At 49.4% G+C, this 15567-nt stretch overlaps 1 protein-coding gene across 1 annotated transcript in view; it reads right to left on the bottom strand.

Annotated features, from left to right (window-relative positions):
- Positions 1–2477: 2477 nt before the first annotated feature.
- PLCB3 (phospholipase C beta 3) overlaps positions 2478–15567 on the bottom strand; it is a gene marked incomplete at its 5' end in the record, with an annotated part of 36343 nt that continues 23253 nt past the window's right edge. Inside the window, 13 exons of the mRNA XM_081341056.1 lie at positions 2478–3540; positions 4945–5031; positions 5650–5707; positions 6291–6380; positions 7119–7195; positions 8162–8321; positions 9146–9320; positions 9943–9978; positions 10715–10850; positions 11081–11172; positions 13970–14074; positions 14992–15091; positions 15367–15528. Coding sequence (XP_081197182.1) covers positions 3376–3540; positions 4945–5031; positions 5650–5707; positions 6291–6380; positions 7119–7195; positions 8162–8321; positions 9146–9320; positions 9943–9978; positions 10715–10850; positions 11081–11172; positions 13970–14074; positions 14992–15091; positions 15367–15528 — 1443 coding nt within the window. The remainder of the gene's footprint in view (positions 3541–4944; positions 5032–5649; positions 5708–6290; positions 6381–7118; positions 7196–8161; positions 8322–9145; positions 9321–9942; positions 9979–10714; positions 10851–11080; positions 11173–13969; positions 14075–14991; positions 15092–15366; positions 15529–15567) is intronic.

Genomic DNA, 15567 nt, shown 5'->3' with positions numbered 1-15567 from the left:
ATGCTCTCTCCTCTTGGTCCCCCATCCATCACGGGGAGAAGGAAAGCAACCAGGCCGGGCTAAAAAAAGGGACTATCTCGAAACTGCCAATTTGTCTGAAGCACAGTCCAGTCTCTTAAAAGCCAACAACCTTCGCGCGCTTCCTGAAAACAGCACAAAACATCTCTCCAACAGCAAAAAAAAGAAAGAAAATAGTAACAGAAGAGTAGCTGCGTTTCCCTATAGCTTTCTCTCCCCCCCCCCGGGTTCCTGCGTTTCTGTCGTCCATTTTGGGGTGGGGCTCTCTGTACGGAGCCCCAATTTTTTTTATTTTTTAGCATTGATTTTTACATGCCGGCCAAACACAGACAACCCCACCCCCACCCCACCCAGAGAGGACATTTATATTTTTGTGTGTCATTTCAGAACTCGGCCAGGATGGAGGTAGTCCTCAACTTACGACTACTGTTGGGACCTAGAACTTCGGTCGCTAAGCAGGTCATTGAATTGTGTCCGATTTTTGTGTCCCCCCCACTTTTTTTTTTTGCTGCAGTCGTTAATAGTCACGAGTTGAACGGCGCCCAATTTTTCCCACCTGTTTTGCTGTGGTGGTGAAGCTAGTCACGTGGTCACTGAGCCGGGCCCAATTTTATAACTTTTTTTTTTTTGGCTGACGTCGTTAAGTGAATCACGTGGTCCTTAAGTAAACCCGGCTCTCCCCACTGCTTGTGAAGCTGGCTGGGAAGTTCACGATTGGCCACCGCGTGACCCTCCAACCATCGTCGACATCGGCCTGAATTTTTGGGTCACATGATCACAGGGACACATCCACGGCCGTTCAGTGAGAGAACCCCCTTGTCCATCGCTTTGTTCAGTAGGGTCCTTGCGTTGAGCCGTCACTAAATGAATTGTCTTAAGTGGAGGACTTCCCGTGCTCAAATTCACTTAGTCAAATATGCGTGTTTCCGTGTATTTTTCACCCCTGTTCCCTCTCCCCACCAAAATCGGGGTGCATTGGGACCCCCCCCGTTTGCATGGCAGCTCGTGCCCCCCCTACCCGCCCCACAGCCGGTCTCTCACCTCTCCGTCACTTTGTCCTGACGCCCGAATGTCCGTCTTCGGCCTTTTCCTGCCGTCTGGTTCCTGACCGTGCGCTGGGTTACGTCTCCTGCCTGCCTGCGCTAACTTCGCATCTGTTTTCTGTTTTGTGAGTGTTTTATTTGTGAGTTTGTGATTTTTCTTTAAAAAAAAACACGACAAAAACAACAACAAAAAAACAGAATATCAAAAATTCCCGCAGACTGTTGTGCATTGAACTGTAAACGGTTTTCGCTCTGCTGAAAATCTCGTCCCTTCGCGGCTGCAAAAGAAAAGGTGGATCTGCAAAAGGGATCGGGTTGAAAGAGGGGGATTTATAAACGGGGTGGGGTTTCTATAAACCGGACTTATATCAAGAGGGGACTGTATAAAAGGGATCCATCAATCAGGCTTACAGCAAGAGTGGATCTGTACAAAGAATCCATCAACAGGATTTCTATAAATCAAACACATAACGAAGGTGGATCTATAAAAGGGATCCATCAATCAGGCTTACAGCAAGAGTGGATCTGTACAAAGAATCCATCAACAGGATTTCTATAAATCAAACACATAACGAAGGTGGATCTATAAAAGGGATCTATCAATCAGACTTACAGCAAGAGTGGATCTGTACAAAGAATCCATCAACAGGATTTCTATAAATCAAACACATAACGAAGGTGGATCTATAAAAGGGATCTATCAATCAGACTTACAGCAAGAGTGGATCTGTACAAAGAATCCATCAACAGGATTTCTATAAATCAAACATAACGGGTGGATCTATAAAAGGGATCTAACAAAAGGGGGTTTTATAAATCAAGACTTACAGCAAGAGTGGATCTGTAAAAGGAATCCATCAATAGGGTTTCTATAAATCGAACACATAAGGGTGGATCTATAAAAGGGATCCATCGAAAGGGGATTTCTGTAACTTGACGTAACAAGGGTGGATCTATAAAAGGGGTTTATAAACAGGATCTTTTTGAGGGGGTGGATCTATAAAAATAACCTGTCAAAGGGGGGAGGGCGATGTTCTATAAACCAGATCTATTAAAAGGGTGAACTTATAAATGAACTTGAAAATGAGCACGGCTGCGGCCATTTTCCCTACTCGTTTTCGGGTGACATCAGACTTACAAAAAAAAGTTGGTAGCCCTCAAAGGGCTTGGACTACAACACCCATCACACCCAATTGGGACAGCCAATATTTGGGGGCAGCAGAAGAAAGCATTGTAAACGTGAGGTCTCCAAACTCGGCCACTTTCTAAGACGGGTGCCCTTCATTTCCCATGCCCTGAATTTTTCCTTTGCCCTCCCCGTGCAGCTGCCTCTAAGCACGACCCAGGAGCCTGATGCAAAACGTTTTTCCCCAGCTGTCAGGAGAGCTGGTGGCAAGAATCCAACGGGAGACCACGCTGAATTACAGCTTTATTACTCACGTTAAAAAAAAATAAAAATAGAGAAATAACAGCAAACGATGCCATTCCGGAGAAAAAGAGGCACGGTTGATCGGCCGATGGCCGGCCCTGATCCTCTCCTCTTTGTACCCATCCCCAAAGCAACAACGGATGGACCTGCCTACACCGTTGACTTCTTTTGTCCCTTTTCCCTCACCGCCGTCCTTGGCTCCCGGACAGCCTTCCAGCCAACCTAGTGGTTTCAACCCACCCCCAATGCAGCCGGCAAATCCCGTCCAACTGCAGGGAAGGTGAAAAACTACATTTCCCTTTTTTCCTTCCCGGTTGTTGTGCTTGAAAAGAAAAAAAAAAGGCGGGGGGGTTGTTGCATTTAAAATAGCCCTTTGCCCCCCCGGTTCCAAGTTGCAACGAAAAGATGGCCTTTGTCTCTAGTCATGCATTCAACGGGGACAAGCAGCGTGCGCGTTTTTCCACTGCTACAAACGGCGTGCAAATACGCGGGTAGGGGTGCAGGCGCGTGCATACGTTTCGAGGGGGGGGGCGCGAGTGGATTTTCCAACCGTGGTTCTCCCCTCCCCCTCTGCCAAAATCTCCTCCCCGAGTCTTTCTCCAGTCTCAATGCACCGCTGAGGATTGGGGGGACGGGACACATTACACAGTCAGCAATAAAATAATCGAAAATCAAAGTTAAAAAAATAAAACTTTAAGAAAGGAAACGAGAAGCGCCTTTAGTGTGTGTGTGTTTGTTTTTTTCCCCCCAGCTGGTCCTGCGCTCCCCCCGCCTGCTCCCACGGGGGGGGCGTTTTTAACACGTAGAGCTGCTGCCCCCCACACCCCCACGTTTCTCGTTCGCGGCCGGCCGGCTTTCAGTGGCGTCCCTTGCTGTCTGTTGGCTTCACAAGACCGTCAGCTCGTCTTCGGGGGCCAAGGAGCTGACGCCGGGGCCGGGGGAGTGTCCGTTGCTGACTCCCCCGTCGCGCTCTTCCTGGAGGAAACGGCCGATGTCTTGGGTGAGGGACGAGCCCTCCAGTTGCCACTCTTGCTCCAGCTGAGCTATCAACTAGGGAAGAAGGAGAGGAGGAGTGAAGGGGAGGAAGACGAGGCGAAAGCGGGCGCAAAACGTCTGGATCCCCAAAGCGGGCCCGAGCTTTTGCAACCGTCAGCCTTGCCAGGTAGAACGGACGGGAGACACCAGCAGAGAAGTTCATTCTGCATGTCTGCAAAGCTACAGGAGGAGTTTGAAGATGCCAATCTCCCGCCGTCTCTTTTACAGCCTGAGAGGCCCAGCCCTCTTGCCTCGCCTGTTACGCAGCTGAGGGCTCAGCTGGCTCTTATCTGGCTCTTCCCTTAGCACAGGGCTAGGCAACCTTGTTCTCTTTTATGAGTCGTGGACTTCAACTCCCAGAATTCCTGAGCCGGCCACGCTGAGGAGAAATGGAGAGGGTTTCCAAGCTGAGCCGTGCCGGCTCAGGAATTCTGGGAGTTGAAGAGCTAAGGTTGCCTACCCCTGCCTTAGCAGCATCTCTTCACCCTGAAGTCTTTCCCACATTCCAGCTTTCTCCTTTGCAACCCAAGAGACCAGGGAGGGTTCCTTGTGAGCCTCTTGCCTTGCCTGTTGTACATCTGAGGGCTCTGCTGTCTCTTATCTGACCATTTCTGAGCACGGTCTCTTTGCTCCGTCTCCCAAGGTCTTCCCAGATATCATTATGCATACCTGCACACATTCTGAACTGTTTTCCATAGATCTAGATCAGGGGTCAGCAACCTGAAACAGTGAAAGAGCCACTCGGAACCGGTTCCCTCACAAAAGGATAAACTGGGAGCCGCAAAAAATGTGTGCGCATGCACGTACATGCGCACATGCGCAGAACAGGGTTTGACTGAAGAGTGGAGCCAAGGCGAGATATGCTCCTACCCTGCATATTTGAATTGATTGGTTGAACTTTTTTAGTCCCACTTTTTTTTTTTTTTGGACTGCACATGGCAGAAGACTGGGAGCCGCAGGAGACAGCTGAAAGAGCCGCATGTGGCTCTGGAGCCGCGGGTTGCAGACCTGTGATCTAGATTCTCCCCACCCCACTTTACAGCCTAGGAAATTAGGGAGGGTCCCTTCTGACCCTCTGTCTCCACCCATTATACATCTGAGGGCTAGGCTGACTCTTATCTGACTGTTCCTGGGTTAGGGTGTCTTTGCTCTCTTTCCAAAAGTCTTTCCCACCTACCTGCACAACTCTGAACTCTTTTCATAGATCTAGATTCTCTCACCCCCTTCCTTTACAGAGTAAGAAACTAGGTGTGTGTGTGTGTGTGTGTGTGTGTGTGTGTCCTTTCCGGGCCTCATTCTCCATCCATTATGCAGCCGAGGGCTCAGCTGTCTCTTATCTGGCTGTTCCCTTGTACCATCTCTTTGCCCTCTCTCCCGAGGTCCAAAGTTGTTCTCGGTGACCCTTGTAAAATCACCCACCCGGGGTTCTTCGTCCTCAATCAGTTGCACCATTTCCTGGTGTCCCAAAAGCAGCTTTTCCTGGCGTCGCTTCTGGGCCTCTTCAAGCTGGTGGAATTGAAAGAAGAAGAAAAAAAAAAAGAGAGAGAGAGAGAGAGAGAGAGAGAGAATAAGCAAAGGAGCAGAACAGCAGCCTTCCAAATTCATCGGCTGGTTCACCCCCAATCCTCTTTTCCAGGGGAATCAAAGTTGGCCCTGTTTTGTTCGCTCCAGTCTAGACGACTGCAATGCGATCGTCTTGGGGCCGCCCCTTGAAGGCCACCCAGAAATATTCAGGACCTGGGTGCAGATTAATTTAATTTAATTTAATAATTTGTATACCGCCCTTCTCCCGATTAATCCTAAATATGGAATTTTCACGTTTTGGGAGGAGCTGGGTGTGCGCGCGCTCAACTCAAAACATCAATCCAATAACTTAAGATTCATCCAGAATTGTATCTTTCTCCCCGGTCCTGGAAAGCTTTATAAGTCTGTAAACTTTTAACTTAAGTTTCCTATTTCTTTTTTTTTCTCTCTTTTTTTTTGGTGACGCTGATTTACAGTAGCGTTGCGGTGTGTTGCGTTGTGCGAGAACGACAGCCTCTTTGGCTCCCGTTAGAATTTTTTTAAAAAAGGGGAAAACTAAACATTGACAATTTGGAAAATGCTGGATTGTTAGAGGCTTACCCTCCGGATGGAGTTTACGGATTCAGTGATATGCCTTCGGTTTATCTCTGTTAACTCCCTGGGGAGAAACAAACAAGGTTAAGGACAATCCCTGACAACTCGTTCGCTCACCCACACCAATCGCCCTACAATTTGGCTTTTCTTCCGGCCCTGCTCTGTACCAGCCTGCTACCGGCCCTGCAGAAAAGGCAGGGACAACCCCTTTACAAACGGTACGCCCGCCAAATTTATAGCTACAAAAACAAACAAGACACAAACCAAGAAACAGAAGCTTTAAGAAACACGAACTATCCAAGCGGTTGCCTTCAGCAAACCAGCCCTCCCTACACATTCCCCTTATATAGAGTTCAGGGCGTGGCTTCTCTCTGCCTCCTTCCGAGAAGCCCCATTGCCTTCCTCTGTTTACTCCTAATTGACTGCCTCCTGCGTCGGGCGTCCTTGAACAGGGCCAGCTGTGGGTCATCTTCATCCACGCTGTCAGGCTCACACAGCTGGGTCTCCGTGGTGACCAAGTGGGAGGGGCCTGGCTGAGGGCTCTCATCAGCAAGATCTTCAACACCCCCCTCCTCCTGCTCTGAGTCATCCGACCCAACTGCCGAACCCACAGGCTGACCCTGAATCACAACAGACCCTGCTCTTACATGTCCTTTTTGCTCATCTCGCGAGATTTCGCTTCCGTGATACTGTTGTGCCGTTTTCGATCCAGGATTCTCTGCAGTTCCTTCTTCTCTCTGACACGCAAAGGGACGACAAGCCACCTTAGTGCTCATTCCACAACGTGTAAATTATCTTTTTTTAATCCCAAACCCTCGAACGTCTCGCCAAACGGGAGCTAAACGTTTATTATTCAAATTACAACCCGTTGTTTTATTTTATTTTTTCCTCTCCACCAAATTTAAAAACGTCGCTCGACGGATAGTCCCCAATTTGTTTAGTGACCGTTCGAAGTGACAACGGCACTGCAAAAAAGCCGTTTTTCACACTTAACGTCCGTTGCAGCGTCCCCCCCCCGCGGTCACCTGATCAAAATTCGGATGCTTGGCAACTGACTCGCCTTTATGATGGCCGTAGTCTCCCGGGGGATCACGCGATCCCCTTTTGCGACCTTCCGACAGGCAAAGCCAATGGGGGAAGCCAGATTCATTTAACGACCGAGTTACTAATTTTAAAACCGCAGCAGTTTCACTTAACAACGGTGGCAAGGAAGGTCGTAAAACGGGGCAAAGCCCATTTAACGAATGCCTCCGTTAACAAGAGAAATGGTGGTCGTAAGTCAAGGCTTGCTCGTATGAGGCTCCCAAATTAGGAAAGAGAGGAATTAACAGCCGGATCAGGAACAAAATGTCTTCCTGAAGTCCCAAAAGCCACACCCCGAGGGCAACCAATGACAGACGACGGGATGAAGCGGAAGGCAAAATTCCCACGCTCCTCATCCGGCGCCTGTCGAATCTCGTCGCGCTACGACTCACTTCTCGCTCGTTTCTTTCAGCTTCTTCAACTGAGCCATCTGATATTCCTGAGCGATTTCTCTTAAGCGCTGCTGGGCCTAAGGTGGGGAGAAGCCACAGGAAAACAGAGCAGAGAAACAATAATAATAATAATAATAATAATAATAATAATAATAATAATAATAATAATAATAATAACAACAACAACAACAACAACAACAACAACAACAACATCAACAACAAAACAACAACAACAACAATAATAATAATAATAAGTTGGAAGGGACCTTGGAGGTCATCTAGTCCAACCCCCTGCTCAGGCAGGAAACCCTATACCTGGGTGTTTTGCTTAATGACATCTGCAAAAAAATGCCATCAACTTCTTTATGACTATCACAACGTACGGCCATAATTCTGGGCTTAATTACAATCATACGTTGAGGACTTCCACAAACAAAATAGATCCACCAATGGGCTTCCTTCATTTGTTCACTCATTCATTCATTCCTATTTATTTATACATTTAAATCTAGTAAATGTATAATAAAGGTATTAAATATCATTTAATATATATTTTAGATTGGTTTGCTTGCCCCACGGTGACTCCTGAGGACTGGGGTGCAGACTGAGCCTTTATAAAACTGTTTATTTATTAATTAATCGAGATGTATTAATAAAGTCGGATAAGTAAATTAAGAATAAAGCCAGCCTGTTTTCTCAAGGGCAGGAGAAATTACAAAGTTTTCCCTTATTAGCTGGCTTATTTTTTTTTTAGCCCAGCCCACCCCTTCTGAGGTTGCTCTTGATTTCCCGCCCCTTTCTGCCATGAGGACTAGAAACTGGAATCTCCGCAGTCACCAATCGGGCTGTGGAGTCAGGGTGTGGCCGGCCAGAGGACTGGGGAGAGCAGAGGCCACTGTGTAGAGCAGGGGACTTCCAACTTGGCCCTTTGATGACTTGCAGACTTCAACTCCCAGAACGCGTGCCTGGCTGAGGAATTCTGGGAGTTGAAGTCCACAAGTCATCAAAGGGCCAAGTTGGAAGACCCCTGGAGTAGGGAATACCTGGTGCAAGTGCTCTCGCTTCAACTCCCTCTCCACCTGGTGCTGAGCCTCACGCAGCCGTAGCAGACCACCCTGCATTTGCCATTCCTGAAGATCCAGCTTCCGTTGAGGTTGCTCATGGTCCTGTCCTTGCCGGGCTCCCTCTAAAGAGCTCTGAGACCTGCCAACAAAGGAGACATGATAGCAGTTATTTGAGGGGCTGCTACAGATGATGATGATGATAATAATAATAATAATAATAATAATAATAATAATAATAATAATAATAATAATAATAATAATAATAATAATAATAACAACAACAACAACAACAACAACAACAACAACCCCTTTTTTCCGGACGGCGGACAGCGAGGTTAATAATAATAATAATACAGTTGGAAGGGACCTTGGAGGTCATCTAGCCCAACCCCCTGCTCAGGCAGGGAATCCTAGACCATTTCGGACAAATGGCTGTCCAGTCTCTTCTTGAAAACTTCCAGGGTTGGAGCTCTGCTCTAATTCTCCTTTTCTGCATTGGGAAAAAATCTGCTCGAAATCTTTTTTTGCGTGGGAAAAGCTCTAAATCTCTTTTCCTGCATGGAAAACGTGCTTTAAATCTCCTTTTCTGCATGGAAACCTGCTCTAAATCTCCTTTTCTGCCCGGAAAAAAATAGGCTAAATCTTCTTTTCTGCATGGAAAACCTGCTGTTTAATCTCCTTTTTTGGCCTAAAGAAATTGCTCTAAATCTTCCTTTTCTGCCTAGTCAATTGGCTTTAAGTCTCTTTTTCTGCATGACGAATCTGCTGTAAATCTCCTTTTTGGCACGGAGAATCTGTCCTACTTCTCATTTTCAGCCTGGAAAAATTGCTCTGAATCTCTCTCTCAGCGGAGAAAACCTGCTGTAATTCTCTTTTTTCACCTGCATGGCGAATCTCATCTAAATGGTCCTTTTTGTGGGTTTCTTGTTCTTGCACACGTGCTAAAAATCTGATTATTCTCACCCTTCCCGGCTACGTAGCCGGCTTTTTTCCAGCTGGGCGCTCTGCTTTTTGTTGAGGCTGCAAATTTTTTTCATGTGTTTGCGACGGAGCTCCTTCAGCTCCCGATACTGCTTCTTCAGCAACTTCACAAAAGCCTTTTGCTGCCTCAGTTCTTCCATGGAAGGCGGAGACACCTCTGGAAGAGAAGAGCAAAGCATGAGGGTTTGCGGAGTCCAGGTCTCCGGGGAGAAGGAAATGGGAAGGGAAGAGAGCGTGAGATGGCAAGAATGACAACACATCATGCTGCCCTCTGCTTCTCCGTCCTCAAGTTTTTTCTCCACGTCGATATGGAATAGGAACTTGAGTGGCTTTTTTTAAAAAAAAAAATATTAAATTTATATGCTGCCCATCTGACTGATAAAGCGACTCTCGGTGGCTTGTAAAACCGGAAATGTAAATAAGCACGTAACTCTCGACGTACAATCACAACCGGGAATTTCCGAGGTGGTTATTAAAAGGAGTCACCTCTGATTTTGCGCCCTTACGGTTGTTAAGCAAATCACCGCCGTTCTTAAGTGAATCTGGCTTCCCCCCCCCATTGGCTCTGCCGGCTGGGAAGGTTGTGAATAAGGATCGCATGAGCCCGGATGCTGCAACGGTTGTAAACACATGCTGGTTTGCAAAGGGCTGATCATGCGAATTGTGAGGATGCTGCAGCAGTCGTAAGCACGAGGACCCATCGTAAGTTGTAACTCTCCACGGCTGTCAACGGGCCTCCTTTGGGGCTAAGGGGGCTGGCAAAACACCCCCATCCTTACCTGCCAGGACGCTTGCAATCAAGTCATCTCTCTGGCCTAGAGAATGTGAGAAGAGGAAGAGAAGGAATTCAGATTTTGGGAGGAAAAACGGACTTCAGAGTTTCTGAAATTCCAATCTCAAACCTCGGCTAGGCAGAAAAATGTGGGGCCCCCTTCTTTGTCCCCCAACTTTCCCACGGTGGGCAAAAAGACACCTCCCCCACCATTCCAGCAGCCAATAGGAATTTTATACAGGCTGAGGAAATTTCTCAATGCAGCATGTTCTTTCAGCCTTTGTGGTGCAGTATTGCAGGCTGACTCTGCCGACTGCCAGCAGTTCGATCCGGAGCGGTTCAAGGCTCACTTAGCCTCCCATCCTTCTGAGGTGGGTAAAAATGAGGACCCAGATTGTTGGGGGGCAAGAGGCTGAGTCTGTAATCCACGTAAAGAGGGCTGTAAAGCGGTATATAAGTCTAAGGGCTATTGTCTTCCTTCCTTCCTTCCTTCCTTCCTTCCTTCCTTCCTTCCTTCCTTCCTTCCTTCCTTCCTTCTTTCCTTCCTTCCTTCCTTCCTTCCTTCCTTCCCCTTCCCTTTCCTTTTTCCTTTCCTTTCCTTCCTTCCCAATGACTAGAATGCAGTATTGTAGGCTGACTCTGCCAACTGCCAGCAGTTTGATCCTGACCAGCTCAAGACCAACTCAGCTTTCCCTCCTTGCGAGGTCGGTACAAATGAGGACCCAGAGAAAGCATCGCAAAGCGGTCTATAAGTCTAAGTGCTACTGCTACTGCTTTACCTTGACTGGGGATGATGCTGGGGGTCCGAGTTGGGGGCAGCACGTCCGGGAGGGGTTTCTGGATCTCTCGGGCCGGTCCCGTGGTGCTGCAAGACGGACTCCTCAACAGGGACTCCTTCGGCTTCTCCACGTTCTCCTGCCAAACGGTGGTGGTGGGGGGAGGTAGAGGGAAATGAAGTTTCCCAGCCCTTTTAAATGCCCCCTCCCTCTCTGCCACCCGAAATCGCTCTGTGACACCCGACCCAACACCGACTCGTCCCAAAACCGACCCCTCGATTTAATGCAAGAATGACCGAGGAGGGATCTCCACCCTCCGTAACCTGTCCGTCACGTTGGGCGCCGTTTTCCCACTCCGGAAGTCCTCACCTCCCTCTCGTCAATCAGGGCAGCCAGCTGCTTGGCCCGCTGGTCCATTAAACTGACGTGCTTAATTGGGTTAATCAAGGCCTCGGCGTAATCTGGGGAGAGAAGACAGAGCGCCTTAAGGCCCAGCGTTTTCCCAAGAAAACAGGGATTGGGATTAGACAGGGATTAGACAGGGATTAGACGGAGAATCTGGCTCCGATGCTCAGACCCTGGCTTTCTCTGTCGCGCGCCCATATGCCGCCGTGTCTACCCTACCGCGAGGCGGAGATTACAGGGAGTTCCTCAATTAACAACGGTCCGTTTAGTGACTGTTCGGAGTTACAACGGCACAGGAAAAAAGTGACTTAGGTCGCTCAGACGAGCCAGGGGGATGCTGCCCCATTTTACGACCTTCCTCGCCACAGTGATATATCTACCGTGTATTTACACGATTTATTTCGGTTTTATTAAATTTATGATGCCTGTAAGCCAGGGGTCTTCAAACGTGGCAACTTTTAAGACTCGTGGACCAACTCCCAGAATTCGGACAAAATCGCTCGGATTCGGACTGGTTTGGACTCCGACTGGGCAGTATCGGACGATCAGGACACGAGCGGTCTTGTCAATGTCACCTGGGAGGAGTTCGATCCTGTGACTCCGGAGGAAGTGGACAGGATCATGGGGAGGCTGAGCTCCACCACATGTTTATTGGACCCGTGCCCTTCCTGGCTGGTTTATGCAGCCCGGGAGGGGACACGAGGCTGGTTCCAGGCGGTTATATCTGCTTCTCTGAGTGAGGGTAGTTTTCCCGCCGCCTTGAAAGAGGCGGTGGTGAGACCTCTCCTCAAGAAGCCTGCCTTGGACCCGGCTGTTTTGAATAACTTTCGTCCGGTCTCCAACCTTCGCTTTCTTGTGAAGGTTGTTGAGAGTGTGGTGGCGCATCAGCTCCCTCTGGTCCTGGATGAAGCGGATTATCTAGACCCGTACCAATCGGGCTTCAGACCCGGGTACAGCACGGAGACGGCATTGGTCGCGCTGGTGAATGATCTCTGGAGGGCTCGGGACAGAGGATACTCCTCTGTTCTAGTCCTATTAGACCTCTCAGCGGCTTTCGATACCATCGACCATGGTATCTTGCTGCGGCGTCTCAGGGGATTGGGAGTGGGAGGCACGGTTTTTCAGTGGTTCTCCTCCTATCTCCTGGGACGCTCGCAGTCGGTGTTGGCAGGAGGGCAGAGGTCGACCGCGAGGCCTCTCGCTTGTGGAGTCCCTCAGGGGTCGGTCCTCTCGCCCCTTCTGTTCAACATCTACATGAAACCGCTGGGTGAGATCATTCGTGGTTTTGGAGTTGGGTATCATCAGTATGCTGATGATACCCAACTTTTCATTTCGACCCCAAACCACCCCAGTGATGCCCTCGACGTGATGTCCCGGTGCCTGGAGGCGGTCCGGGTCTGGATGGGGAGGAACAGGCTTCGTCTCAACCCTGACAAGACGGAGTGGCTGTGCGTACCGGCATCTCGGGATATTCAGGATATCCCACCCCTCATTATGGGGGGTGAGTCTTTATCTCCTGTAGATAGGGCTCGCAACTTGGGAGTCCTCCTAGACTCACAACTCTCCTTAGAAGATCATATTGTAGCTGTGACTAGGGGGGCGTTCGCCCAGGTTCGCCTGGTGCGCCAGTTGCGGCCCTATCTAGACCGGGATGCCTTGCGCACGGTCACTCATGCGCTCGTGACCTCTCGTCTTGATTACTGCAACGCTCTCTACATGGGGCTACCCTTGAAGACCACTCGGAGGCTCCAACTGGTACAGAATGCAGCCGCGAGAGTTGTATTGGGAGTCTCCCGATACTCCCGTGTTACACCTCTGCTCCGCGAGCTGCATTGGTTACCAGTTGTCTTCCGGGTGAGGTTCAAGGTGTTGGTAATGACCTACAAAGCCCTCCATGGCATGGGTCCAGAATACCTTGGGGAGCACCTGCAGCCGGCGTCAACTTCCCTCCGCCCAGTACGCTCCCACAGAGAGGGCCTCCTCAGGGTGCCGCCGGTCAAAGAATGCCGACTGGTGGCCCCCAGGGGGAGAGCGTTCTCTGTGGGTGCACCGGATTTATGGAACCATCTTCCGGTTGAGCTCCGGATGGCGCCCGATCTCCGCTCCTTCCGGCGCGACCTTAAAACCTATCTCTTTAAACAAGCTGGCCTGGCCTGATGGGACGGGGTGGGATTTTTATTAACGACTTCAATTTTAAATTTGTATTATCTCTGGGCATTGTTTAATTATGTTTTAATAATCTAATTTTAACTTTTGTATCTAATTTTTATGTATTGCCCTGTTCACCGCCCTGAGTCTCTTGAGAGAAGGGCGGTATATAAATTAAATTAATAAATAAAATAAATAAATAAATAAATTCCTCAGCCAGGCACGTGCCTGGCTGAGGAATTCTGGGAGTTGAAGTCCACGAATCTTAAAAGTTGCCACGTTTGAAGACGCCTGCGGGAACAGGATTGCTGAAGTTGTTAAGTTAGCAACGCAGTTGTTAAGTGAATCTGCCTTCCCCACTAGGCTTCGCTTGTCAGAAGGTGGCAAAAGCGGATCACCTCACACACACACACACACACACACACACCGGGACACTGCTACCGTCATCAATAGGAGTCAGTTGACAAGCATCTGAATTTTGATCGGGTGAACGTGGAAATGCCGCAAAACGGTCGTTAAAGGTGAAAAACGTTCAGAAGTCCCCCCCCTTTTTTTGGTAACTTTGAACAGTCGCTAAAGATACGGTTGCAAATGGATTACCGGCGTGGGCTGATCCGGTCTACCTTGAAGGGCCGACAGCATCAGAGTGCCCCCACCCACCCCGGGAGGACCCGCCCCCCCCTTTCCACAAGCCATTATTCTTACTTTGATGATCATCGGGAATATAGTCGCAAGCTTCTGTGTAGACCAGCAAGGCCGGGAGACAGAGGGGCTGGTTGCTTTCGCTGCGCAGACAAATATAGTGGTATCCTGAGAAAGAGAAAATCACACACACACACACAAACACACAACATTAGCACAGGAGTGTTAAGACAGAGGGAGAAATCGGGCAGTCCTGATCTCCAGGATCTCCAGATAGACAGAATTATACGGCTGAAAGGGACCTTCTAATTACATCTCCCGCCCAAACATGCAATAAATAAAAACATGCAATATGATGTGCTGGAATTATTTGTATAAAGTCCATTTGGTCTAATGATTAAGGCACCAGGTAGAAACCAGGAGACGGTGAGTTCTAGTCCCGCCTTAGGCATGAAAGCCAGCTGGGTGACTTTGGGCCAATCACCAGGAGATGGTGAGTTCTAGTTCCACCTTAGGCATGAATGCCAGCCAGGTGACTTTGGGCCAATTGCCAGGAAACGGTGAGTTCTAGTCCCACTTTAGGCATGAATGCCAGCCGGGTGATTTTGGGCCAATTGCCAGGAAACGGTGAGTTCTAGTCCCACTTTAGGCATGAATGCCAGCCGGGTGATTTTGGGCCAATCGCCAGGAGACGGTGAGTTCTAGTCCCGCCTTAGGCACGAATGTCAGCTGGGTGACTTTGGGCCAATCGCCAGGAGACGGTGAGTTCTAGTCCCGCCTTAGGCACGAATGCCAGCTGGGTGACTTTGGGCCAATCGCCAGGAGACAGTGAGTTCTAGTCCCGCCTTAGGCACGAATGCCAGCTGGGTGACTTTGGGCCAATCGCCAGGAGACGGTGAGTTCTAGTCCCGCCTTAGGCACGAATGTCAGCTGGGTGACTTTGGGCCAATCACCAGGAGACGGTGAGTTCTAGTCCTACTTCAATCATGAAAATCCCATTATTCTGCAGAAGGGGGACGAGGGAACAAACTCTGCAATAACTTTGCCACTGGGGGGGGGGGCGGGAGGGAAATGGAGGAACTCACCTGCACGGATGGCCGAGACGGGCAAGATCCGATGGCCCACAAATTTGCCACCTTCCTCAAAAGCGGCGATGCGCAGCGAGGCAAGGGTCGGCAGCACGACCTGGGCAAACAGAGAGTAGAAAGAACTGCTGGAGGGAAGAGCCGAGTTCAGACTGTGCCATGGATGCTCCACCCACACAAACACACTCATAACACACCTACACAACCTTGGGGCAGATCAGCCAAAGCTGAAATGTCGGGCGAGGAAGAAACGCACTCCGCACATGCTCAGGAGTACCCTGGTTCACGGCCTCGAGGAACGTCAATGCTGCCCACCTCTGCCCCAAAAATATACAGGCTTCTCTAATGAACCTTCCCGGGTTTTCCCACGCTCACCTTCTGGAAGACAAACGGCTCCTCGTCCCAAACGGGGTTGAAGGAGTTGCCCTGGGAGGTCCGAGTGCGAAATTTGCGCTTGGTGTCCACCGGCAGCCCAAACATGTCCACCTCGACGTAGATGCCGATCCTCTTATCCGAGAGAAACTGCCCGGAGATAATCTGAGAAGATGCGTTTCCCGTCTTAGCCCTAAAACGCTG

Source organism: Vipera berus, assembly GCF_964194415.1.
Source record: "Vipera berus genome assembly, chromosome: 16".
NCBI classification, from domain to species: Eukaryota; Metazoa; Chordata; class Lepidosauria; order Squamata; family Viperidae; genus Vipera; species Vipera berus.
Note: the sequence above shows the minus strand (reverse complement) of the source record. Positions and strands in the feature narration are given on the sequence as shown.